Raw genomic sequence first — 27,498 nt, 5'->3', positions numbered from 1 at the left:
TAGCAGAGCTGGGACTAGAATCCATGTCTGCAGACCCTCAGTCCTGCATCCTACAGAACAATATCATTCTCTTTCTTCAGATACTGAACAAAAGCACAGAAAGAGACAAAGGATCTATTATCAGGGGCTAGATTCTGTGATTAGTACAAACAAGAATAAAACAAGATTTGTCAAATGGAGAATAAAACAAAGAGAAAAACATATTTTCAAGCTTCTAACACAGAGTATAAAGAAACCAGGAAGGAAAGGTAAAACAATGGCCTAGATAAGGAGCATCCCAGCAAACATTCAAACACAATGGCCAGGTTTATGGACATGTAAAGGCGCCCCAACCCTGGTGACACAGCTGTCACAAGATGGAGGAGAGCTCCAAGGGAACACTAAACGTTTGAGGACCCCTGGGGCCTAGAAAAAAAGAGAAGTGGATTAAGTGAGTAAATGGGCAGAGACGGCCCAGGATGTCAGTGAGAGCGGACAGGCTGGCAAAGAGATACACAGAGCGGTGAGCAAGACAATCTGAGTCTCCCAGTAGAAGACTGGGGGGGTTAGCTGGGCTGAGCAGAACTTACAAAGCTGGTAAGGAAATAGCCAGGTGTAAGACCCATACGCATGAGCCATTTATTGTTTTTACCCTTTGCTCTGCGTGCATCGAACCTTTGGGGAAATGAATAAATAACACTGTGCGTTGAAGGCACTGGCTTTGAGTCGCTTTAATCAACTCACTGGTCACAGATCCCTAGAGTGAAGGGATGTACAGGTGCCAGCGCCGAGAGACCCACTCCCGAGTGTTTGGTGCCACCCAGAGCAAGTGCAGGAACCCTACGTGGTACACAAGAATAGGGACTAAACGGGGTTTAAGGCACAGTTCTCCCTGGTGCCAAGACAGCCCTCTACAAATATCTTTACCACATCATTTTAACACCGGGGGTAACCCCGCTCAATGGAGGGCCCACAGAGTGGAGCAAGTTGCTGGAAAACCACCCTGCAGCTCCACTTAATCCACACAAAATGGAGCAGACTGCAGCCTCCCTCGCCTTTCATCCTGACCTGCCAGGCACAGACACAACAGCTCTCAGATCTGATCAAGACGCGGCACCGTATGCTGGGACATGCAATCTCTGCAGGACGCGCCTCTGTATTAGAAGGTGACAGAACCTCACGGGCTGCATTTGGCGTGCAGGCCACATTTAGGACCTTCTCCTGTTTTTAAGATTTCTAATCAGTAACAAAATCTGGGTGAGACAAGGATATGCTTCCTGGGATTTGCATCTGAAGATCGTGGGGGTGTGGCTCTGATTGCTAAGAATACTGCTTTGTATTTTGACTATGCTGGGAACAACATGACCTAGATAATATGCACATTTTTATAAGATGCAAAATGTCAACTCAAAATTACAGTAAAACATATAAAGAGAAATACATACAGACCAAAAAATGAACAAAGGCTCTAAGTGTGTATCTGTGCCACTATTTTGATAGCAGAATTTGGCATACATTGCAACCAATGAATGCACTGGGTGATGTTATGCTATTAAAAAGCCGGGAGAGTTAAGCAAAGGATATGGGCAATGCAGCCATTTTCTTCCACATCTAACAAACCGGGACCTTGAATTCCTGGTTACTATCACAATTTCTGTTGAAGTCAATGGAAATTTTGGGTGCCCAAGGAAGCACGATCAGACTCCTAACATTTAAAATAATTATAATCACCACCACCAACAGAATTCCATGAAAGATGCAGATAACTTCCAGCCTGCTGGTTTAATGCAAAGTAGGTAATATCGAGATCTGAATGACTTCAAAGGCATTGAGTTATCCCAGCCACATTGCAAAGCCTTTAACTTCCACATTATTACTGCAGTTCAGTATGAAACAGCCTAGCCTGTAAAAGCGGTAAGGATTCTGCACAGGCATGGTGATATGCTATATACACGTGGGAGTATCTAATACCAACCACATCCCACAGTCCATCCGTTTTGAATGTTTGCCCACATTTTTAAAGAAAAACAAATTAATTGTGTCATATCTGGCATGTGTGAAGCACCACTCCGGTATTTTCTTTTCAGATAATTATCTATGAAAGAGTCATCCCATTATGTGCAAAGAACAGTGGAACAGCGAGTTTATAATCTACAGATGAACACAGCATATATAGTTTCTTTCAGTGCCATGATTAGTGCCAAGTCCTGACTTTCCTCGAGGAATGTTGTAAAAAGCAAAACCCTGCTTTGATCTGGATTGCTTTCCAGTGTTTGATTAACTCAAATGACAAGGATATATTTGATAATAAGACTAGTTTAGGCAGCATAAATATCTTCAGCCAGATCCATGTCTGGTGTAAATCAGCATAACTCTATTGCTGTCACTGGAGCAATGCTACTTTATCCCAATTGCCGATCGAAAAAAGTCTTTAAGAAACACTAAAATTGTTTTCCCATCTGTTTTAATAATAATGATACCTAGCTCTTATACAGTGCTTTTTATCATTAGATCGCAAAGCGCTTTACCAAGGAGGTCAGGATCCTTATCCCAATTCTACAGATGGGGAAACCAAGGCACAGAAAGGTGAAGTGAGTTGCCCGAAGTCACCCAGAGCAAAACAGCTGAGAATACAACACAGATCTCCCCAAGTCCCAGTCCAATGTGCTAACCACTAGGCCACATTGCTCAATCTGTTCTAAGAAAACACTAGATTGCTATCCAGTGCCAATGAATGGCTATGCTTTTTAACAGAACCTGTTCCATCTCTCTCCCTATCCTCTGTGCAGGTTGGGTGAGAGAAAACCAAAGTGTAATTAAGACAAGATAAGAGGACATTCGGTGAACCTGAAAAATGAGGAATTAAAAAATAAAAAAGGAAATTGTTTTTCCTCGTAATGCACAATTTAGCCTGTGAAACATATCGTTGTAAGATATCATTCAGGCCCAAGAAGTTAGCCGGATTCAAAAAATAATTACATATTTACCAAACATCATTATCCAGGATTATAATAGTGAATATAACCCGCCCCCCCCCCCCCCCAAAAAAAAAAAAAAAAAACCCTCAAGATTTTACAAAGGAATATAAACCTTCACTAGAGTGAATCTAAAAACACTTATGATTTTTCACAGGAGTTTTTTTAAATCATTTCTAAAAATTTCCCATAAAATAATTTAAAAACCTAAACCAAAAACTTTCCAGGTTTCATTGGAAAAAATGGAAAATTTTAACCAAAATGAAAATTCCCCACACAATGTTCTGTTTTGCTTGAAAAGCCACTGTTCGTCGTCCCCTCCCTGCCCCCCAGAAAAATCAACCCAACTTTAACTCTTATGTTCTAGGCCTTAAACCAACCTCTGACCATTGGGCATTGGAAGCACAATTTCCCCAGGACAAGTTATCACAACCCGCCTACTGCAACAGTTCTGTCCACTTTTTCTGAAGCAGCGGTCACCCGTCAACAATGGAGACAGTAAACTGGACCAGAAAGACTACTGGTCTGATGATACAGCAATGTCTACGTTCCTGACACTTTCCTGGGAGTCCTGATGAAAACCAGGGACAAATACCCACTAACTGCATGAAATGGTATATCCGTTAAAATCAGGATTATCCCATAGGGGAGCACAGTTGTGAGAGCAAAGAAAATCCCACAGCTGGCCCATGCCAGCCGACTTGGGTTTGCGGGGCTCGGGCTATGGGGCTGTTTCACTGCTGTGTAGCCTTCCAGGCTCTAGGACAGGGGTGGCCAACCCACGGCTCTTGGCTCATACATGCGGCTCTGTGCTCTAGCAAATGCGGCTCGGCGCATTGTATCCTGCGCCAAAAAGTGTAAACTTTTAAATGTGAAATTGACAAGCTGCCACCGAAATGGACAGATCAGGGGGAATTTTAGGTGGAGGGTAAGAGACTAGGGGACACTGAAAAGGGAAATTGACAAGCTGACACGGAAATTGAGGGATCAGCGCGAATTTTCGGGGTAGGGTAGGGTAAATGTGGCTCTTTGCGGTATCTATAGCTATTTTTGGGCTCTTCGTCTTTGACTGGTTGGCCACCCCTGCTCTAGGACCTTGCTAGAGATGGGAGGGGTCCCAGAGCTTGGGCTCCCTGGGTTTTTCTTTGCTGTGTGGACATATCTTGTGTCTTCATGCCACTGCCCTTTGCTGGCTGGAATGTCTAACTCATTCCACTGCTTGGTTATGTCACCCTCCAGTGCCTAGTCCAAAGAGGGGATTAAGACCTTCACACTACTGACAGCTAGCGGTGATTCTCTTTCAGCGTGAGCAATCCAGGCCTGGGTGCTTGGATATGAACATGCCGAGTTGGGTTTTCAGTGCCACATGAGTGCAGGTTAGCTGATGAACACAGTGTGGGGACTGCCAGATGAGTGCGGTACCTTATTTATGGGGATCCCCTGGTAAGAGTGCCCCCCCCCACCCAACTCTACTCTGCTCCTGTTTCAAAACAATCAACATAACTGAAGGGCCTTTGCTTTCATGCTGAGAAATGCCTGCAGGCTTCGAGGACCTCTTTCACCCTGTCCATCCTACCCAAACTGAGGTCTGTCATGCATGGCTGCACACAGATCGGCACCTCTCCTGAGGACAGTTTGTGGTTCACTTAGCACTGCGGGCTACGCTGGAAAGAGACCCCAACTGGACAATGTAGCTACAGACGAGTGTGGACTTGAAGAAGTGCCTCCAGGCTCCTGGCTCTGATTTTTGTTCAGTGCCATCAGTCTGTGCACAGCACAAATCAGCGAGATCTCTTTCACGAACATCAGCCCCCTTCCCGTCCAGTTCAGCACGTTTGGCCCAAGCGATTCCACGCACCTGGCAGTCAGCCGGCGTGGCAGAGGGCCAGGCTGAGGCTGGGTGTAGAAGTGGCTTGCTCGTCCTGCGATGCTGCCCACGGTGCTGCAACTATGCCGTTACCATAAGGAAGATTAACCGGATGGACTTGACCGACCTTTGACAAATCTTTCCCTTCCATTTCACGGGCATCGTTTTATTTCCATAGGCTGGGTGGAAACCGCTGAGTGCGGCTCTGTGCTACGACGGCTGGAGGGCACAGACAGGGCGAGCGCGGAGACGCAGTGAGGAAAACACGGCTCAGCCAAGCTCAAAGCCTTCGCTAGCCATGCCCCACAAATGAATCCTGGCATGTGCCTGTGTTCAGTCATCATCTGGGAAGCTCCTTCCATAGCTCAGCTGTGCTTAACACAATACACTGAGATTCATGAGGGGTAGGTCCACCATAAACCCTGCCTGCAGACAAACACAAAGCTTCCACTGACATCAACAAGACCTACCCGTGTGCATCTTATTATTACTCTAGGCAGGGCAGGTAGCATCATCTATTATTAAGGCTGCACGACAGATCCCATGATCATATTGCCTTAAAAATTACTTTAAAGGGACGTGAAGGCTCAGAAACAAAGCAAAAGTAAGGCAACGCCTGTTTAAGCAGGGAAAGGCACTCCTGCCATATTCTGGCTGGAAGTTTTGGATGTTTTGGTTTGCAAAGCACTGGAGTATTTTTGATTCCCAGATCAGCCTGCGATTTAATCTACGTGGCAGCGTCCCCGTCAGAGCTGCCATTTTTTCACCTGTTCAGGCTCTAACCCTCCACATGCAGGCATGCTGCATGCATTCCGCTCACTTGTGACATACTGCATGTCTACAGTACTTTTTCATCTCAAATTATTCCATAGTGCTTTGGAAATATGACTTGATATTCAGACTACAGTACACATAGGAATCACTTCACTAAAATGCAGCTACCTCTGGGGTGAAATACATCCACTATTGAACATGCAGCAGCACAACAGACAAGTGTAAATCGAGAAGCCAAGAAGAATGCTGTGGCTAGCTGAAACTGCAAGGGCATTTAGCAACAGGAAGCGGAACATAATTACACATATTGGATTTTAGCCAGAATCCTGGGGCTAACACTCCCCTATTGATATTACCAATAACATTTTAAAAGATACAGCATTTGATTTCCATGCAGAAGCAGCCTGCAAAAATTTATCTTCCTTGGATTTCATAGATATTTTGGTTAAACTATGCTCCACATCCCTGCTTGGCAAAGCTGACCTTTGATTCCACAGACGGTATTTCCAACACATCGGTCTTTTGCTGCTCCACCACTACACTAAAATCCATGCCAGACCCACTGCGTTCTGGAATGAGGACTCAAGTCCCCTGGCAGCTGTTACTTAGCTCACAGGGATATTGTAAAAATGTATTCATGAATGCTTGCAGAGCACTTTGAAGATGAAAAGTGCTATGAAGTAGGGAAGATCCCAAATCTGAACACTGAATTTGGAGAGGTCGAGCCTCAGAACCAAATTCCTTCCTATGGATTTGGTTCCAGGTCAAATGCAAATGTGGAAGGGACCTGTTTTCTAGATATACCAATGACGTGGCTGCAATCTCTCAAAAAGAACCATTTGCTCAAGATTTCTACCCCAGAACAGCTGATCTGTCCACAATTCAAAATGTCATAAGCTTCCAACGGTCACTTTTTCACCATTTTTGCAGAAATTTCACAAGATATTGCTACTATCAAACCCAACCTGGAATCAGAGCCATGGGTCAGACTCAAACCATGAATCCTAGCCCAGCTCCAAGCCCTGCGTACTCAGCTGAAGACAAATGCAGCATTCAGCAAATTAGCCTATTTTTACATTCCAAGATTTTGAGGGTTAAAAGTTACCAGAAACAAACCCAGAAATTCTCTCAACACAGCCTGAGGAGAGAAAATAACTGCAAACTGAAGATAACCATATGCCTTATTTTTGATTACACAATACCAGTATGTAATAAACTATGGTGACAAGTTTACACAGAGAGCAAGATAATGGGAAAGAACGAAAGCTCTATTGTTTATTTAGTACAATTTTTACTTCTCAGTTCCAGATAGAATCTGTATTAACAGATAAAGCTATAGAAGGTACAGTAGGTGACTCAAGCAACGCCACACAGCTTTCAGAAACACCAGCAGTGTCTTATGAAGGCAGATACTAGTTATTACACTGACTCTGACATCAGAATTGAGAAGTGCCTGCTTTCTCGAGTGTTATGGCTGCATCCTGGCAGAAAAGACAAACTAATGGAAAGATAAAAACTGTGCCCTTAAGATACAGTATTTTGTTGTTTACTGGAATAATGCTGTTACGTTTTGTAAGTGCTATCATTAAAAAAAACACAAAGGATCAGTTTTCATGGGCACACAGCCGATCAGTAAGTTGTCAGTGCAGAACAGGCTGAAGAAGGGAACAGAACTGCCAGCTAATACAGGCTAATATTATCCTTGTGACCCTCCTTTCTGTTCTGTAATACACACACGCGATGCCGGTGCTAGCCCACTGGGGCCCCTCAGCAGGAATGTTTTGGGGGCCCCTCCCACACAACACATACTAATAATGAACTGGGGGACCCCTTGAGCTGCCATTGCTTAGTCTGTTTATGCCTCGCGCTGGCTCTGCACACGTCCAGGGTGGGATTCTCAAAAATGTTCAACGACCGCTTCTCACACTGAAATCAATGGGACGGTGACTTCCATGGGTCCAGTATCAGCCCAGTGCTGAGCATCTAATCTCTCCGTTCCCTCCGTAACCCTCCTCCTGCCTGGAAACTAGGTTTGAGGCTAAGCCCTGCATCATTCCCAACACCTTTGAACCTCGGGGCAGTTCAGATCTGAACTACACATCTGAGTCCAGTTCTGCTAGAACCCCAGCAGTACAGTGCACATTGTACCGTGCCGCTCTGTGCCCTGCTGCCAATCTCAGTCTCTGATTGTGACCATGTAATTATGCTGTTAAAGAAAACAGATGCTTTGAAAGTTCAGGGGCATCCCAACCCACGGAGCGCTCCACGGGGAAAAGAGATAGAACACGTCGCCAGACCTTTGTATCCAAACTGCTGCAGAGATAATTTCCTACATAAATCCTACCACGGACTTGGAAAAAAATAAAAGGGGAAAGAGATTAATTGCATTTAAAGGGATCGATTCTCAGCATGGAACATGGGGAATTCAGTATATACAATGAAGCCCAGCTAAAGGGGGTGCGTATCTAATCCTCCAAATTCTACCAATATCACACCCGGGGTCTGTCTACACTGGAAAAAAAGGGTCGTTCTTCACGGAGGTTAGCTAAAACTCAGGCTAAAATAGCAGAGAAGACACTGCAGCTCGGCTTTTAACTTGAGACAGCAGTTTGAGCTCAACGCCCGGTTCCCCTATAAGCTTTCACTCCAGCTGCTAATCCAAGTTCAAAGCTGAGCTGACGTGTCTTCCCTGCTATTTTACCCTGAGTTAGCTAACCCCCGTTACGAACCCACCTTTTTATTTGCAATGTAGACATAGCCTAAGAAACCTTCCAATTCGATGCTTCCTTCTTGAATTCACTGGCAGGGTATTTTTCTGCTTTGGGTATAAAACAGAAAAACAACAGGTTTCATGTAGATTCTGTGTCCGTTGCCTGTGGTAAGGGGACACAGAGACGTACCCCACAAAGGAACTCAGACAAGCATTGGTTGGGATTTTTAAAGCAGTCCAGGGGATTTAGACACCACGTCCATTCATTTTAAAGAGAAGAATTGGGTGAGACTTTCAGAAGCACTCAGCATTATCCGAACTCTGCTCCCAGTGATTTCAACAGGAGCAGAGTTTTAGCCAGCGTGGCCTGCTTTTGAAACTCCCACCCTCAATGTCTGGACACCCTGGGACTGCTCTGAAAACCTCAACTGCTCTGACTGAGACAGGCCGTGTGTCTCTGACTAATTGGTCCCCGAGGTGTTTGTTTTGGAAGTTAAAGCACAGCACAACAGGATTAACCGTAGGCAGGCCCACCGTCAGCAATTCCAGGCCCCGAGCAGAACAGTCAATGCCCCCCCTCCTCCCGAGAAAGGGATGCCTGAGGTCCGAGTGGGCTTCCGCCGGAAGTTTTTACTTATTTATTATGTGCCGTGCAGGTTCCCGAGAGGCTGAGGCAGCGGTATCTGCTCCCAGGTCCCTTGGACTCCCCAGGGAGATGACTAATGAACCCGGGAAGCTGAGGAGCAGATACTGCCTCCTCAGCCTCTCGGGCACCTGCATGGCGCATAATAAATAAGATCAGCTCAGGGGAGGGGCAGAGAGCGCAGGCGGCGGGGCCCTTGGGGTTGTGGAGGAGAGGAGAATACGCATCTATCCTCCCATGCACCTGGGCCCTTTTAAAGCGCTGGGACCCTGGGCAACTGCCCCCCTTGCCCTGCGCAGCGGTGGGCCTGACTGTAGGGAAACCCCTCACTGAGTTATACATAAAGGGCACACAGCAAGTCAGCTTCTCTCGGTTGCCTTATCCCAGAGCACAGACCTTAACCGTCTCGCCAACCCCAAATGTCCAAAAATCACCAAAAATCATGAGATTGTCTCTAAAATCATGAGACTGTGTAAAACAAATGAGAGATTTTTATTTGTCTTCTGCCTTTGGAGCCTGTGGGGTGCACGGGGGTCACATCTGACGCTTTCTCCACAGCCACGAGGGCGAGACACGTCGCTTGTCTTTAAGAGAGAAGGCTGAAAGCATCACATCTCCACTCGACTCTAGGAGCACTGGGACGTCAAGGAAAACAAGAACTGGCAACACTCACCCTCTCCTTTCATACCACAGAGCAGCATGCTGCCAATGCATTCTGCAGCATGTTCTCCAGACCCAAGAGAAGCCCCATTGCGTGACGGGACTGCTAAACTCCATGCTGGGCCATCACGTGAGCACGGCTATTTATACCTTTACACAGCCCCGCGTGCTGCTGGGAATGCACTACCGCAGCCTGCAGGGCCAGCCGTTCCCCACTGAAGAGTGGGAAAGTGCTACACGTATTCGTTGCTGGCTTTATTCTAATGCTGATCTATTCGGTTTTTGGTGGTGGCCCCTACCCGTGGGAAGTGAGAGAGGAAAGTGGTGTAATTGGTGAGGGGAAAAGATACACGTATTTTTTTTTTTTTTTTTAAAAAGGAAACGAGAGAAAAAGCAGAAAAAACCAGCACGAAGGTGGAGGCGGCTGATTAGATGAAACCAAAAGAGAGCGGAGTCAAGGGTTTATAAAGCTGATTTCTGGCCCCCCCCAGGTCAGGATATAAGGTTGGTTAGAACTTGGCACAAATAGTGGGGTTGGGTTAAAGCCTGTTTCTTTCTGTAATCTCTCGGTTTCTCCCAGCCCTTTCTCTTCCCAGTATTTCTGAGAGTCTACAACGTATGTCTCCTATGCTATTGCCATAGAATGAGGTTGATTCAGTTTCACTGAAGTCAAGGCAAAGACTCCCCATCACTGCAGTCGGTGCTGGGCCAGATCCATGCTCTCAAATATACCAAAACTGCACAGGTAACACAGTTCATCATGTCTGATGACAAAACCTATATCAAGGGGATCTGACAACATGGCTTGGTACACAGTGCTAAATTGGGACTTACACAGAACAAGGTGCAACCCTTATCATTTAAGTATGTGTTTCTGATTAGGTTTAAATGCAAATTTGATGATGTTACTTACTATTTTGTTTATAGATTTTCAGTTATTTAGTACTCTAGGAATGGGCTCAGACATCCCTAAATGCAGCTGCCCAGGCCAATGGAGATCTGGGTAATTAAAACCATTGCCCCTATTAAAACTCTATGGAGGCAACCCTAGTCACACTTGTAAACAAAGAATCTGAATGAGTACACCCAATGTATCTAAATCCACAACTAATCATGAATGAATTTTGTATTTAAGTTGTAAGCTTTTCAGGGCAGGGACCAGTTCTTGATAGATGTTTTTACGGGGTCTGGTACAGTGAGGTCTTAATTTTGCTTAGGATCTCTAGGCATTATTGTAATACAAATAATTCACTATTTATATAATTATTATTGCTGCTGAGTGGTTGTCAGTTTTGTAAGCCTAACCCTTCGAGTGCTTGGAGATCTTTGTATGGGGTTTTTACTCTTCTTTAAATACAAAGAAATATTAAACATTGGAAAAACTGGGGCAAGCATCTAGCCTGCCAAAGGATATAACATCTCATTGCTTTCAGGCTCTCAGAAGGGGTGTAGTTCTGTTCTGTTTTCTAGTCTCATTGGGTCCAGCTGGTTTACCATTTAATTGCCTACTTATACTGAGTGATCAGGGCCTTATTTAGAATTTGAAGCCGTTTCACTCTGTGGTGCCCAAGCAGAACTTGAGATGTGAACTATTCAGAAAGTATAACCCGTCCCTCCATCCCCATGTCAAGTACTGGCATTGTGACACATGGACATGGGACACTTTGTTTCCTATACTGAGAAAACAGGAGACATGGCTTATTATTTTTTGTCTATTACAAACCAACCGCTTGCCCCATTTCAATTTTTAATTCAAATTTACCGGCCCAATTTTTATCAAGTGGTTATAAAACAGGCCTGATGAGAGGAAGTTCTGAGCGGTCTCATTGTCTGCTAAAGTCTGGGGATTGCGAGCTCACAGTACCTTGCAGGACTGAACCCAGGATATGACATGGGGAGTTTAGGCTCACCCCTGCTCTAAAAGGAAGGACTAGAGTTCATGGGTTCTGGAAGGAGTCAGATCCAACCCTTCCCTTAGCCAGTGGGTAACCATAAAAACATGACCTCTGAAGCAAGTGGGTAGACGATGGAAAAAAGTGAGACAGTAGAGGAACCTCCACTTCCAAAAATAATCAAAAGCTGATCTTTGGGGAGGTTGTCAGAATACAGGAAGGTAACAAAGTAGACTGCCAGAGACCCGGCTTCAGTTTCTGCCTCTGCTACAGCCATCCTGCGTGACTCAGGGCAAATGACCTCCTCTATCTGTGCCTTAGTTCTCCACCTGTGAAATGAAGAAGATAGCATTTCCCTTGTCTGTCTCGTCTATTTACATTTTAAGCACTTGCAGGTATAGACTGTCTATTGCTATCTATCTGTACGTACAGCACCTCACACAATGCAGCTCTGGTCTAGCTGCTACTGTAATATTACTAAGTAATGTTAAACTAGCAAGTGATTACATATGGAAAGGAGAGGGCATGACTTTAAAGGCAGTACCTACTGAAACCTTGTATGGCAAGTTGCAGCCCACGCTGACAGCCTGAGGTCTACATACATTTCGAAGGGGATATTTGTGTGGACCTGTCTGGTTCATTGCCCTCCTCTCTGTGTTGTGTAAGAACTAAATGGAATGGCTACTGGAAAAGCAGACTGGCATTTTGGAGTCCCTATAAGGTGGAAGCCAGGAGTTGACTATCAACTGCTGACTGATGTGCAGCTGGGATTCCTAGAAACTAACCGTCAATTTGGCTGAGCATCACCCTCTAATTTTTTACTGCCCAACACCTAGTGTTTCTTGGGGGAGGCTGCATCTCAGGGCTAACTCCCAAGGGTGCCTTCACACACCCCTGCAATGTGCAAAAGCAGCGTCGGCATTTTCCTGGAGAGTCGCTCACCTCAAACTCCACACTTCCGTCTCTCCTAAAATGCTGGTGAGGCGACCCACAGGGTCAGCTGCCCTTGCAAACGGGGCTGCATGGCTGGAGCACGGGCTGCTCTCACGCAGGTCTTTGACTCTTGGTCTCTGGATTTGCTGACCCTGGCTTACTGGCTCAACAACAGAGGGGAGAAGCTCTGCCTCCTGGCTGGGGGTATTTTTTTGCTTCTTATTGATTTTTCTCCCCCCTAAGGGCTCTTTGGTGATCGATGGCCCACTAGCGACCGTGAATTTAAGTAGCAGTGCTCATAGCATTTTAAAGCCTTCTGCACTGTTAAGCTGCATGCTGCTACCACTTCTCTGCAAAGAGCTGTGACTCGGGGATGTGAAATAGACCTGTGCGCTCTGCTGCTGATCACACTCCTCTCTCCCTCCCCCCTGTGTTGAGAGCATACTACGGGAACGACCAGTGGGGGGCAGGGAGGGGGGGTGCTGCTTACCTAGCTTCCGGAGAACAGGCCCAATCCTGTCCAGTGCTGAGCACCCTCAGCTCTCACGGAGGACAAACGGTGTTCAGGCTGCAGCGCGCCTTCCAGAGGGTGCTCGGCCCCTTCCAGATTCGGTGCTATGGTGCGACGCTGCCCCCGCTAGCAGAGGCAGGCCTGGTTCAGCAAGGTGTCTCCCAGGCACATGCCTGGGCTCTACACTGCCAGCAGGCCCACTTCAGTGACATCACTGCCTGAAGCTAAGCCGGTGCTTAAACTCAACAGAACCCCAGTGCGTAATTAGCAGCGTTAAGAGTCCCACAGGGGCCAGGAGGCCAAGCAAGCGCTACCCAGTGATAGGAATGAACGCTCAGGCGAGGGGCAGAGAGGCAGACTATTGGCGGCCAAGGGAAGGGGGCACCTGCTCTAAATAAGCCTTCAAACATCACAAATGCTGGATTAAAAAAAAAAAAAAAAACCCACAAGGGGAAAACGGGGAGAGGGGAAAGGAACAGCAGGAGCACAACCCCGGGTAACGTCCCTCGCTCCGGTAAGCGAGCCCCAGCCCCGGAGGCACTTCGATCAATGATGATATAATTGACCCACTTTGGTCGCTTCTTGTGAGGTCCAAAGTCAAAGGACTCTGGCAAGTGCTGACTGCATAACTGATATCAGCTCCTGGACTTAGACAAAGATAGCGTTAGCGAGGCCAAAAAAAATTAAACCAGTGTGTGCTTTGCAGAGCAAACAGACGAGAGTCGTGGCTTAATTTTCTTAAAATTGAAGGTTAACAACAGGATTTAGGGCCTGCTTCAAAACCCGGCAGAGGCAAAGGCATGCCCTTCTCCTGCCCCCACGGCTTGGATCAAGCCATTTTTGGAGTGCGGAGGATAATACAGAACTTTTAAATAATTAAACTTTGTGTTACCGCCATGGGCAATAGTCCCGGCTACTACTCCTGTAGGAGATTTAGGTCTGAGAGCAGCTCCCTTTGCGCTGATAGCCCCAGACAAATGATAGGGCAGATTAAACAGGGTGCCATCGTCTCCCTCCTCCTCCCCAGTGTGACTGGAGAAGCTGGTGATTCATTTTGACTATCAGGCCAGCCTCGTTTCTGGTATTCAGAGTATGACTCTCAAGCACAAAGCCCTTTACTCCCCACTCAGTATGTCTTGCCAGCAAGATAAAGTTCAACAGCTACTGATAAAGATGCAACAGCTCCTAGAAGCGCACTGCCGGGTACTCGCTCCCCATAGAGAGGGAGCTGAGGCAGCAGAGACAGTGGCTGTTCCGGTCGAGTCGTGAATATTGCTCGGAGCTGAGAGAGGGGAGTCAGCCAGGCTCAGATGCAATCTCTGGACTTTGCCTCTCCTGGGGCTGGCCCAGACACAGCTTGTGCTGAGTGGAAGGTGCTTGGTTTCATGAGAGAGGAAAGCAGTCTGTATTAGCTATGGATAGCTGACACCCAGTGAAACAGAGATGGCCCACCTACTCTAAAAAGTGAGAACATGCTCTCCTCATGAGGGTGGCAAGAGGGAGGCTTCCTTGTTTGGCAAGCCAAGTAAAACCAAAATGCTGCATGACCCCTTCCTGTGTCGGTCTGTCCGCTCCCACCCTCTGACAATCTTGTTGATTTCCTAAGAACACCACCCCAAATCCTGCCAGGAAACACCACAACGTCTTTAACTGGTCAAGGTCCTGACACTCTCTGCTGCTTGTATCTCACATACGTATGAGAAGTGCTGCTGTTTAGTCTAATTATGTACCAAATATCCCATTAAGAGTGGCCTGCGCGCCATGGGTAACTCTTGTTATGTTTCTCTTCTCTCTGATAAGATGCGTGCCATAGTGTAAAAATCTTTAATAAGCCTTTATGTTATGCAGCCTAGTGATAAACCATCATCTCTTTGCATTCGCTCTAGACTTTGGTTTGGCTCCGTGGCGACAACTGCCCAAGGAAAAGGGAAGCAGAAGAATGAATGGGCCACTGAAAACAGTGGCAAACGCTTCAAAGGGTTTTTTTTGAGGTACTGCAACCGGGCAGAAGACAAAAAGGGCCCAGTTGTAGCCTCAGCTACGCCAATGTAAATCCTACATAACACCACTGATCTGAGTGGAGTTAGTGTGTATTTACTTAGATGTGAGAAGAGACAAAAATCAGAATGATCCTGGAGAAACCACACCTAGTGGTAAATACCTCTAACAGAACACTCCTCAGGACTATTTTTCTTCTTTATCCCGTAGTCAAACATACCCTCTCTCTTCTTTACACTAAAAGACAAGTAGTTCTTGCAGACTTAAGGTCCGTTTCCTTCAGAAAACATCAATGCAAAGAGGGAACATGCATATGGAGCCTGCTCCTCTTCTCCTTTAGACTAAACATACACTTAAGTCAATAGAGTTACACTGGTATAAACCAACTGTGCAACAAAGCAGAGGAAATCTGGTCCAGGTGTAAAACCCAGGTTCAGTTCCCTGACCTGCCACAGATTTCCTGGATAATCCTGGGCATATCCCTTACTCTCCACGTGCCTCAGTTCCCCACCTCTAAAAGGGGGATATTACAGCACTTCCTTAACTCACAGGCATATTGTCTGGATATATCCATTTAAGATTGCATGGTGCTCAGATACCACAGTATTAAGGGCCATATTAGTACAAGAGATAGAAGCAGGTCCATAGTGATTACATTTTATTCTGAGAGGATGGAGCAAGAAAATGGCCTTAAATAGTTCCTTATGTGGGAAAAGGATAAAACTGAGTATGAGGTTGGCTCCAGAGTCTTTTTTTTTCCCCAGACATGCTATGACCTCACCCCTTTCCAACCATAGACATAACCTTTATGATGCAATATTGCCCTTTGCCAGCATCTAGCCCCATGGGGCACAGGGCTCGCTCAGGCCTTTAGCTACTACTACAATATAAAGAGTCAAACAAACAATCATCTCTACTAAATGAGGGCTAGTAAAAAAGCTCAGTGTGCATTTTTAAAAAATTTTCCCTGGACATTTTCAGTTCACACAAATATTCATTTTGATTCAAATTTTTTTTAACTTCAGTGTTTAGGGTTTCCCATTTTCCCTTTTTTAAAATAGGGAAAGAAATGGTGAGCTCTGCCTAAAAAAGAAAAGTGAAAATTGTTCACTTTGATTTTAAAACAAAAACTTTTACTGGGATGAAAAAGCATCAACTGAAAATTTTCTGCATTTCCCCCCACTCAAAAAGAAAAAAAAAAAAAAAATTTTTCCACTAAGAAAAGCCTTGAAGTTTTTTGATCAATAATAATTAAAAACAATCCAACAGATTTCTCCTCCTGATAAGCTTTGATCAAAGCAGAAATCAGTGAACCTCACTGAGGATGACAATGTTGGGTGGCTGGGAACGGCCTAGCACCTGCTCTCTCTCTCATTCTCCTCTAAGGGCTTGTCTACACTTACTGCCGAGATTCGGCAGCTACGCAGAAAACTTGCGTAACTCCCGTCGGCTTCTCTTCTGCGCACTGTTTTCATTGCAGTGTGCCAACGGGAACCGCGTTCCCCCTCGACGCAGCACTACGCCACTTGAGAAGGTGGTCTTAATACGTCAATTTCTGGATCACTCAGTCGATCCAGGGAAATCGATCTGACGGTGGCGACTTTGCCGCCGAGAGTGTACCTGTAGCCTCAGAAATGGTCATTGGGGTCAGATAAAGCCTTTATTGTGTGGCTAGAGAGAGAGTTAGGCAACCACCAGGGCCCCCCTAGGAAACTTCCAGACTTGTTTTAATGAAGGGTTTGTAAGTGAGCGTAACATGAAAAGGACAATCAGGCTTTGTTTCTTCTGTGCCATGCCAACAATGGAGGGTCTGTCAAGTTAAAACCATTCAGAATCGGGGCTAATTGGCTGGGTTTTTACTTACACACCAGTTGAATTATTTTATTACAGAAAGAAGCTCTTTGCTGGGCTTGCTCGGAGCCCTGTTTTTGCAACAAATTCCCCCAGCTTTATTACATAGCACAACATGAACATCTTTGCTTTGACTTGTACTGACGGTGCTGCCCTCTGTGAAACACGCATGCTTGAGCGGAACCCCTCCCTCTGGCCTCCCTAGCAGCATCTGGGTTCTGCAGGGTGGCTGTGATTAGATTTCTTTAAACATGCAAAGGGGATTCACATTGCAAGTTTTAGTATACACTACATCAAAGCTCATCCTCGGGGCAGGGTTATGGCCTGTGGTAGTCTTTCCAATTATGACATAAGGAGTTCTGCCATTGATGTGCAAAAGGGACAAGATCTGCCAATAAAACGTAGACAAGACTTTTCCACAAGCGACTAGTGATTTTAGGTGTCTCACATTCAGGGCCCAAACTTGAGGCCCTGACAGGAGCCGGGTGTTCAGGAAGTGCTGCACATCACCCTCTGATTATCAGGCCCCTTTAAAGGCATCACAAGTTGGGCACCTAAAAACAGAAGCATTCAAGTCATCAAATCGCTTCAGAATGAGTCTTGGCCACAGTCCCTCACTCCTTATCGGGCACATGCTCATGCTGCAGATGGCAGCAGATAAACTGTCACAAGCAGCTGTTCTGAGCACAGCTGGGGCAGGAAGATTTGGGACTCCCTTGGTAGTGCGGCAGGGGTAGGAAAGACACGGAGAGCGTTTCTCAGTCTCCTACGGCGGAGCATACAAGTCAATCTGCTTCCTCATGTCCTGCAGGATTCTGGGCACAAGACAATGACCCCATCTGTCAGCCCCCACAGGAGGAACAAGGGAGGAGCAGCTGCCATTTAGGGCCCCTAGAGACCCAAGACAGGGGCACCTAGCCTGGCAGGGAGGGGTTTTAACAACCGGTGCCCCACAGCTAAAGGAAAAGGGTGTAGACAGGGCCTAGGACAGAAGGGAAGGAACAGGCTGGAAATGGTGTAGGCCGCAGCTGGTGTTCGTAGTCTGCTGCGAGCCCGGAAGCTGCAGAGCCCTGATGTGGGGGTGTTTTGAATCTCACTGAACCTTTTGCAAAGCTCTACTCTGTGTAGACACCCTGCATCTATCGAGTCTTAACACACCCGCACCTCTGAGCGCCCCAGGATGTGAAATGACGTAAAGAGACAACCGCTGCTCCAAAGGGTATACGGTCTATGCCTGCCATGGTAACTTAAACTACCCGCTGTGCCTCAAGTTAAGTCTTTGCAGGGTTGGGGCCTAAATGAGAACCATGAACAGACACCAAGTAAGTGCACATGGGAGAAGTGCCCCAGTAATAAAATCAGGCCGTTACCCATGAAGACCCCGATACTGCAAAGCCCTTAGCACGTGCTTCACTTTACACATGTACTTACATCTCACCCACTCCAGCAGGGCCCCATGTGGGTGCAGGAGCCTGGCTGGGCCGAGGCATTTGAAGGCTCAAGGTCTAGAGGCGTGTACACAACTTGATGCTTCCATTTGTTTTGGTTTGTCCATTTGTCTTTTTAAACTATTCCACTCCAAATCCCTGCCTCCATCCCTCCAGCACCATTTCTGAATGGCGAGGCAGAACCTAAGCGGCATATGAAAAATAACCGATAGAATCTATATATTTATTCCTTTCAAAGGGAGTACACACAAAAAAAAAACCAAAAAAAAAAAACCAAAAATCTTAATAAAGGCTGTCCAGTTAGACAGCATTTCCATGGATGACAGGAAGGATGGTTCAATGGTTAGGTGCTAGGCAGGGACACGTGAATCGGGTTCAGTTCCCTGCTCTGCCACAGCCTTCCTATGTGACCTTGGGCAAGTCCCTTGGCCTCTTTATGCCTTGGTTCCCCATCTGGGAAGGATATATTAAGGACGGAGGCATTCAGATACTACAACAACAACAGAGGCCCAGACAGACAACATTTCGTTTTACAAACTGATCAAAGTCCCTCTAGGCTACATAATTAAGTGCCCTAAATACACCCAGCTTCATTAGGAGGGAAGTGGGGTAATTATAGATAAGTTTCTGCTTTGATTTATCATGCTAGGGCTCAGCTTCAGCTATCTCACACCCGTGTTCTTTTCAATCTTTGATTTGTTGTTTTCCCCCCCGTCAGTGCCAGCTGTATTGGAGATGTGCTTTGCTATTTTATCATTTGCCTTAGAAATCCCTAACCACTTGTATTTTCCAGAAATGCATGCAACAGGCTACCATGCTGGCCATTTCTCAAACGAGGCTTGTTTCAGCTCTCTGAAGATGGTAATTTTACATTAAAAACAGCTGCTACAGTTGGTTGCCAATCAGCATCCCTTCTCAAAAACACCACACAGACCACTGCTCCTGGAGAGACTGAAGTTTTTGGGGCAGGACCGATGGGATTTGATGAGCCAGTGATAATGAATCAAACCCTTTCCACCCATTGTAAAAAAAATAACCACAACAGCAAACTCTGTTGCCAAACATACAAGGCTCTTTCACCACTGAGTTACCTGAGCCAGAGTTCCTGAGCTTCTGCAGTTTTCCCAGGAACTTCTGAGCATCCTTTATGCTGCTGTCTTTCTGGCTGTACAAGAGTAACCTCTTGGCATCAGAGAACAAGCGGGAAATGCTGCAGGACAGGGATGGAAAAGCAGAAAAATGCAATCAGTCACGTGGTGCCATCTGAACCATATTCCAAAGGCTCAGTTTTATGTCTTCATGTCTCAGTCCCTTCATATTAAAACTACAACCCTGTCCTGTACAGCAAAACCTTTGTTAAGTGACACCCAGGGGACAACGTGAGGAAGCCCAAATAAAAATGGCCTTTAATGAAAGATTAAATAACTGCACTGGGAACCTTCCAGTTACTGGGAAGTGGTTGTTTCAGATGCAGGAGAGGGAGGCGGATGTGAGGGGCTTCTAGTAAGTCTGTCTGGTTTTATCTGCTAGGATAAAACGCTTCGGCCATGTCTACACTCACAAGCTTACAGCGGCACAGTTGTACCGCTATAGCTGTAACAACGAGAGGTCTGCAGCACTTCAAAGACTGACACATTTAATTGCAGCAGGCATAAGCTTTCGGAAGTGAGCTGAAGCCCATGAAATTAAATTAAAGCTGAAATTAAATGCGCAATCTACACCTGTGAGCGACAATAGTTTTGCTGACCTAAGTGCTAAAGTAGACATGACCTTTGGTGTTTGCAAACACACTTTTTAAGAGCACTTTGGCAAAATACATCCCCTTTTCTTCAGGATTCTTTTCCAGGTAGCCAAAGTCAAGCGGCCCTGAACTCTGATTGTTCTGGGATCATAGGTGTGGCTGTAGGGACAGACTGGGGCTGAATGTCCCACTGGCACAGTGAGGCGGGAAGGGAAGCGCTACAAGGATGCCAGCCACAGCTGGAGCGTGTGAATTTCCCCAGCAGACTGGGGAACCCAGGGATTATGGCGCATACGAGAGGCAATGCCTCCCAGTGCTCCCCAGGCAGCACTGCAGAGTCACACCAACCCCAACGCAGGGCCGTACTCGACAGGCACCATATAGCCCTTCCTGTTGAATAAGCATCACGTTGGACGCATTATCTGTGTATTCGCCTCAGTGACTGGCGGAAGGAGCTCACTCCTCGCCCTCACTCACCCAATCTCATTGTTCAAGAGTCCTTTGTGGACATTGTTCTAGACCATCACTATGGTTCCTGCCCTTACAAGTACTAGATGCAACAGCTTCGATGGTGTATTTAATGCCTTTTGTTACAACTGGCCAGTGATTTATTTGTAGCAGGGAACACAGGGAAAACACCACACCCCGCTCCTAACTACGGTCTCCCAAACTCAATAGCGTCTCAATCAAAGAACAGGCTGGACTCTTCTCCTCTCTACAGGCCCAATTCTACCTCTGTTTATATTCAGTCCTTACTCAGGCAAAGCTCCTTGTTTCACTGGGAGCTCTGCCTGCATAAACACAGAAAGGATGGCCGGATTTACTCCTATACATTATATTGGGTTTGCACAATCATTTGCTAACTAGAACATGACATGATACGTATTACAGCCAGGGGCTCTTTGGATGGTTCCTTCAGAGTTCAGCGGCAGGAAAGCACTACCACAGAACAAGGCACTTGATGGGGATTAAAATGGCTCAACCCTTAATTGTAATCTAACCATCAGTTGCTACTCCCACAATGCAGAGTTTACACGTGGCTGTCTGTCTTCTGAGAACGGTCACAAGGAAAGCAAGATCTTGTACTTACATGGACCTGTTGAAGTTCCCAACAACACCGGGCGATTCCCCAGGCGTTGGGTAGCGGAAGCAAGGGTTGTTGGCATTACAGATAATCCCTTGGACCCAGGGCAAGGTTCCTGCTGAAGGCATGGCCTTGTTCGGAAAGTGACCTAGAACAGAAGGGCAAATGTTTGGAAAAATTACACCTCTGTTTGCAAAAATCGGAAATGTGTCCAGGAAACAAGAGAGAGGTGAGACAGTGTAGGGTCCAATCCTCTGTTTATTATTCACCCCAACCTCTTATACTGTCAACCCCAAGCATTTAGAGGTCATGAGTCCAGCCCCCAAAGTTGGAGATTTTAAAAATTAAAACGTTTGGCTCCTTTTCTTTGCCTTCAGAGCCTTTGGGGGGGGGGGGGGTGGAGGGGGGGTGGAAGGGGCATTTGGGCTACTTTTCTAAGCTTTTCTCCCATAAGGACTAGAAACCGTTTTTTGACTGAAAGCGGAGACTCTCACGGAATCACAGGATTCCAGGAGCTGGGGCTTTGGAAAAAACCAGATTTGTGACTCTCAACAAAAAAAAACCCCCAAGTTAGAGGGAGTTGGCCACACATGGAGTGAGCAAGGAATGCAAGACCTGGCCCTTAATTTAGAGCTGGCATGTTCTCCAGATTGCCGCCTGACCAACCCCTTGTTTTTCATGTGCTAGCTCTCAGACGCCTGTATCTGCTAAGAACAGCTCACAGGGTAAATTCTCCTTTCAGATACATGGATGCTCAGGGCAGCTTCGCCTGCAGACTAGAAACTAGCAGCCACTGCTGCAGGCAGACAGCTAGAAGGGGTGGGAAGCAGGTGCCTGCGCTTTGTGCAGCAGAAAGGCGCAGATCTCTTGCCCACTTTTTCCCCTCAGCAAAAGTAAGTTCTTGGGCTCTCCCCACACTAGGAGCTAGAGACAGTCAGGGGCAGACTAACTTCTCCAGGCTCCCCAGTCAGCCCTGGCTCCCTCCACCTCAAGCTGCCCCTGGGTCCCTCCTACCCTTTGCTTCTGCGGTGTCGGAGGTAAAGATTCCTCCCTGCCCTCTGTCGCTGACGGCATGCCAGGCAGGGAAATAAGGGACCATCTCACTGGTGAGTTCTTGGACATAGAACTCCACAAAGCTTGGCTGCTCTGTAGGCACATGTCTCTTGACGTCATTCTGACTTTACCCTGCTGTTCATGAGGAGACTTTGGCTCAGGGTTGCATGCAACATTTGAATTAGAGTTTGTGTTTTGAACACCTGTAGCATTCAGGGGTCAACCCAACCCCCACTGGCTTTCAGCTCTTCATGCTGCCTTTGCAAACCCAGTTTGTTACTGGGGATCATTGGGGGGGGGGGGGGAGAGAATCACCCCTCAAGTTTCTCACTGCCTCATCTAGAACTATTAAGGCAATGATGTACATGACTCGTGACCCCATGAGCTTTATTACAGCGTTTCACAGGGATGTTGTCTCTCCTACCAATGGGCAGAGGATAGCGGTACCTTCCTGTGGCCATCTAACAAAGGAAATGCTGTGACAGTCACAGTACACAGAAGGCAGAATGACTTTTCCTACTAGTGCAGGAAAAGAGGAGATCGTCTCCTGCCATTATCTTGAATAGTAGCTACATAAAATTACTATTTAAGACTGGGATTCTAGGATTCAAGTTCTTCTCCCTTTCTAGTAAGCCGAAAGCCTGCCACAGTCCCACGAGTGGGAACTTTACTTTTTCTCATTTTCTTCTTTATAAGCCAGGAAGCTTCTTCACCTTCTCTGAGCAATTCATAGTTTTGGTTTTTTTAAATCCCATCTTTGTCATTGGTTTCCTTTCTTAAGTTTCCCCAGGCACAAACGGCAACACACCTATTTTGCTCTGACTTTTATTTCCAATTAAGGAAGTTAGCAAATAAAGAACAAATACAAAGACTATGAGAGAGAGAGAATGCACACATTGTGATTCACTCTAACATTCTGCATGTGATCTGAAACACACAAGGGGCAGCTGTCATAATAGCAAGTGGGAATCCTCTGTATGCCGCATTTCTGTATTCTATATTTAGAATGTCAGCACTGCCCTTCAGTGACATAGCTACAAACACAGCTCTTCTTTTTCAGTCATGTTTAAAGTAATGCAGATTCTTCTAAGCAAACTATGTTTTCAGATGCTGAGGAGGCAGATGGAATAGTAAGCGTCCACAAGGTAAAGACAACAATCTCACTACAGAGCTACATTTGCAATGGTCTGTTTGGCTTGACTATTGTGGAAGTCGTAACTATCACTTACATAAAGGGGGAAATCTTGCTGACTGTATCAGATAACAGCACTTTAACCTGGCCAGGCTGTTAAAAATTATCAAAATCCTGAATGGCAAAGGCTTAGCCTAATAAGCAACTCAGCCCTTGGTTACATTCTTGTCCTTTTCAGATAAGATTAAAGGCAATTGACAAATTTGTGTTTTAAACCATGCTTGTCCCAATAAAATATTTCATCTCTCAGTTTCAAAGTGTTTCACGTTGTCTAGTTACTATAATTTAATTGTCTGCAAATCATTTCATAATACTGTACGGGATCACCACAGCAGATAACAATTCTGTTCCTCTAAGGACATATCCGCAGAGTTGCCACAGAGTTCATGGTGACCCGATTTCAAGGTTCTCTCCCTAGCCCGGCTCCCAATTCAACAAGAGAACATTCCACTTTACAAGACTCATCAGTGTCTGTTTGCGAATGAGTGAATGTTCAATGAAACTGAACTGAACTAGAGAGAGGCTTAAAAAGAAAGAATCCAGTTACTTATTCTCGGAAGCTATTAGATAAAGAAGAGATGTTCACTCAAAAAGTGAATTAAAAATGGTCGGCTGCCATTCCACTCTTCCCGCTAAAAGCCTCAGAAAATAAAAGGTTATTAAATAAAAGGGAACGGTTCCATGCCAAACAGTGGTCGATTAAAACTCAGCTCTTAACACAGTGGTGTTAAAAGAAAGTATTTAGGGCAGCCGTGTGCAAATTTGAGTGCAAGTCTGAACAGGGCAAATATCTCTGGCTTTCAGGTGACACACAGGGCCAACGCCTCAGCTGGAGTAAATGAGCATCAGTTAAGCTACCCGGATTTACAACCAGCCGAGGCTCTGGCTGACAGAGCCCACCTGCTTTCCCTGAGTTTCACATGCCACCAACACCATCCTCAGGCTCTGTGAGGAAAGACCGTATGAATGTTTCAAGGAGTGCAAGAGCATGAAATTTCACCCAGGGAAACCCCCAGCACCTGGCAAGCAGCACAGGCAGCTATAGGCTTGTTAGGAAAATAAAAAAAAAAAAAAATCCACCCCCAGTCACAAGGCTGCCTATGGCCAGAGTCTGCTGGATAATGGAAAACTGCAAACAGCATTTCAGCATTGCTGGAATCCAGAGAGTGAAGGAAGTGCATTCCTCTGTGAAGGGATTCCCAGCAGGCGTGACGCTCTAGCAGGCTGCACCCGGTACAGCGGTCACTAGTGCGGGAATACTGTCACCGCAGCAAGAATCATCCATTGTTCTAGTCCATTTAAAAAAAAAAAAAGGAACACACTCGGGACTCCTCTGGGAATTTTGTTGAGCAAAATGTTCTTAACGCGGGCATTCGGCCTTACCTAGGAGCAATCAGGGAAAAGAAAAACCAGGATCCCTTCCCCAGACAGCTGCTGGCTGTTGACATCAGGAGGTTGCCATCAAAATAAGACTGGGCACAGTGCGGACCAACAAATTAGGCTCACTAAACAGCGAGCATCCCAGAGAGCGGAAGAGGTCGTTTTAATTGAAGGGAGGATAGGAAGCCTTTAATAGAGGTAAGACAACATATTCTAGGTCCGCAGATGATCTAGAAAGACCATGCAAACCAGTTTTCCCCAAACAAAAAGGTGTCCATGATTCAAGCTGGGAAGCAGGGCCCTTAAGATAAGTGGACTCCATGGCGGAGTCTGCTGAGTACTGGGCAAACAGTCCCTGGCTAGGAGGGGGTGTTTTTATATTCTTTAATATGTATATTGCAGCAGCACCTGGAGTCCCCAGCCGAGATTGGGCCCCACTGTTCTGGTCGCTATACAGGCACATAAGACTGCCCTCCCCTCGCCCCCGACCCTAGAGATCTCATCTAAATAGACTAGCCGGTTGGTCAGAGGGCAAACAGAGGCACAGAGAGGAGAAGTGATTTGACCAAGGTCACACAGCAGGACAGCAGCAGAGCTGGAAACTGACCCCAGGTTTCCTGAGTCCAAGTCCTGTGCCCTACCTACTGGACCCCCTTGCCTTATCGTCCCAGTGCCCTCACTGGAAGTAGCACTAGCCCCTCTCCCAACAGGCTGACCCCATCCGATTTGAATGCTTCAGGGGGAAGATTGTTCTGCTTGCATCAGCAAGCTTGCAAGTCAGTTCTCAGCCCCGCAACTGCCTGAAGACTCTGCAGTCAGTCTGTGTCCCAAGGAGATTGGGCAGTGTTTTCACCACACCCCTGAACTTCTGCGCCACAGAACATGGCAGGCGTTAGCCCTGTTCAGGAACAGGATTAACACATGGACTATACCAACTGGCCCCAAAACTTACTTCAGTCATGCTAGGGCACTGTAACTGGTAACCCAGTTTTGTATTGTCGGTCATGCAGCAGGAACCAGCCTGCTTAAAGCTGCTCCAGTCACATGATGCTCTGAACATGGCTTTCATCTAGGCCTTTATTCTTCTTGACGGAAACTCACCAACCAAGGAGGGAGAATAAAGCTCAGGTGCTTTCCAGAAGATTCCCACAAGCGAGAGGTTTACATACAGCACCGGCTTAGGTCAACATGATATAAATGCCAAATGAACACAAGACCGGAGGAGCAAACAGGACACAACTGGCATGACACTCCAAGATCCCTTCTGGCAGCAGTTTCCGGTGGAAGGAACCGCGCTGTTCCACAGCCCCGATTAAGATGTGATCAGAGCGTCAAACAGCCCCACCATTTGTGGCTTTGCAGTTTCAGCATTGCCGCCAAGCCACGAAACCACCAACTGCATTTAGCATGGAAGCCGGACAGGGTACTTACATTCTTGTTGTTCGTAGGGCGGATACGAAAGGCGGACGGAGATCAGTATGAAGAAGATAAAGAGAGGCCAAGCAACTTCAATCAGCAACTGAAGCTGGAAGGAAGAAAGAGGCAGTATTAGGGTTTTCTATTGAAAATACTGAGTGAGCGGAGATCACCAAACCATCCATTTATAAGTAGGGCCCTTCCAAATTCATGGTCTATTTTCATAAATTTCACAGTCATAGCATTTTAAAAATCTTGAATGTCCTGGTTTCAGATATTTAAATCTGAAATGTCAGAGTGTGGTAACAAAGCGTGAATACAAGTTTATCAACAGCAAAATATGAACTTGTCAAGCCTTAAGTCAGCGTTTCTCAAACTGGGGATCCTGACACAAGGGAAGGGAGGGCGGGTCACAAGGCTACTGTGGTGGTGGTGGAGGTGGGGGGGGGGGGAGGGGAAAGGAGAAGGAGCAGCTGCCCGGGCACCCAGTTCTGAATGCAGCACCACCAGCAGCAGCAATGCAGAAGCACGCATGGCAATACACTATATACCATGCCACCCTTACCTCTACAATGCGGTTAGTTGTGGCACTGCCTTGAGAGCTGGGCGCTTGGCCAGAAGCCGCCACTCTCCAGCCAGCCAGCTCTGAATACCACAACACGCCCTCCCCCCTCCAAATAGCCTTCCAACCCCCTTTTGGGTTGGGACCCCCAATTTGAGAAACACGGTGTTCTTTTGTGTACTTTTACCCAATGGCATAGTGTAGAGTAAAAGTACACAAAAAAGAGACTAGATTTCACGGAGAAGACCAGATTTCACAGTCCGTGATGCATTTGTCATGGCTGTGAAATTGGTAGGGTGTTTTTTATAAGTCAGTAGAGACATTGTAAGCTTCACACCAGCTTTCCCTGCCTACGTGCTCTTAGAGTCAGTGGACACTCGGTTTGCTATGAATCCCACGGGCCGTTTGGGGCAGTTACATGCCAGTGACACGGAATATGCAAAGTATGTTGTAGAGGACTTATTTTTGGTTGGTTTTCAATCATTGGGCGAAGAAATGATGCTTACCCCAGTGCATCTCCCATCCAGCTAGCTGAAATGTCGGCCTCCTATGTTAGAGATAGCAGAGGAGGCGAGTCCACCCCAAAGCCCTAAATCTTCACGCAAGTAGGCACCAGGGGCTCAGATTCAGCAGTTCGTTACAGTAGTGTATGTCTGGAATAACACCACTGATGGCTTAAATTAGAGCACAATTGATCCCATACTGTTGTTTCTTAGGTCTACAAATCATTTTATACCTCACTAGTACCTACAGGCCCCACGGCAGACGGAGGTCCATTGTGCTAGGTGCTGTACATACACCTTGCATCAAGAACTGTCTCTTGCTAAGA

At 46.4% G+C, this 27,498-nt stretch overlaps 1 protein-coding gene across 2 annotated transcripts in view; it reads right to left on the bottom strand.

Moving 5' to 3' along the window:
- ABCA1 (ATP binding cassette subfamily A member 1) overlaps positions 1–27,498 on the bottom strand; it is a 125,707-nt gene that overhangs the window by 70,670 nt on the left and 27,539 nt on the right. For both annotated transcript variants that reach the window (XM_067553290.1, XM_067553291.1), the window contains 3 exons: positions 26,123–26,216; positions 21,073–21,214; positions 19,333–19,451 (listed from right to left, as the gene is read on the bottom strand). In XM_067553290.1, the coding sequence (XP_067409391.1) occupies positions 19,333–19,451; positions 21,073–21,214; positions 26,123–26,216 (355 nt within the window). The remainder of the gene's footprint in view (positions 1–19,332; positions 19,452–21,072; positions 21,215–26,122; positions 26,217–27,498) is intronic.

This window comes from Emydura macquarii, unplaced genomic scaffold (genome assembly GCF_026122565.2).
Source record: "Emydura macquarii macquarii isolate MOO-44397 ecotype Brisbane River unplaced genomic scaffold, CSIRO-AGI_Emac_v2 contig_1451, whole genome shotgun sequence".
NCBI classification, from domain to species: domain Eukaryota; kingdom Metazoa; phylum Chordata; order Testudines; family Chelidae; genus Emydura; species Emydura macquarii.
Note: the sequence above shows the minus strand (reverse complement) of the source record. Positions and strands in the feature narration are given on the sequence as shown.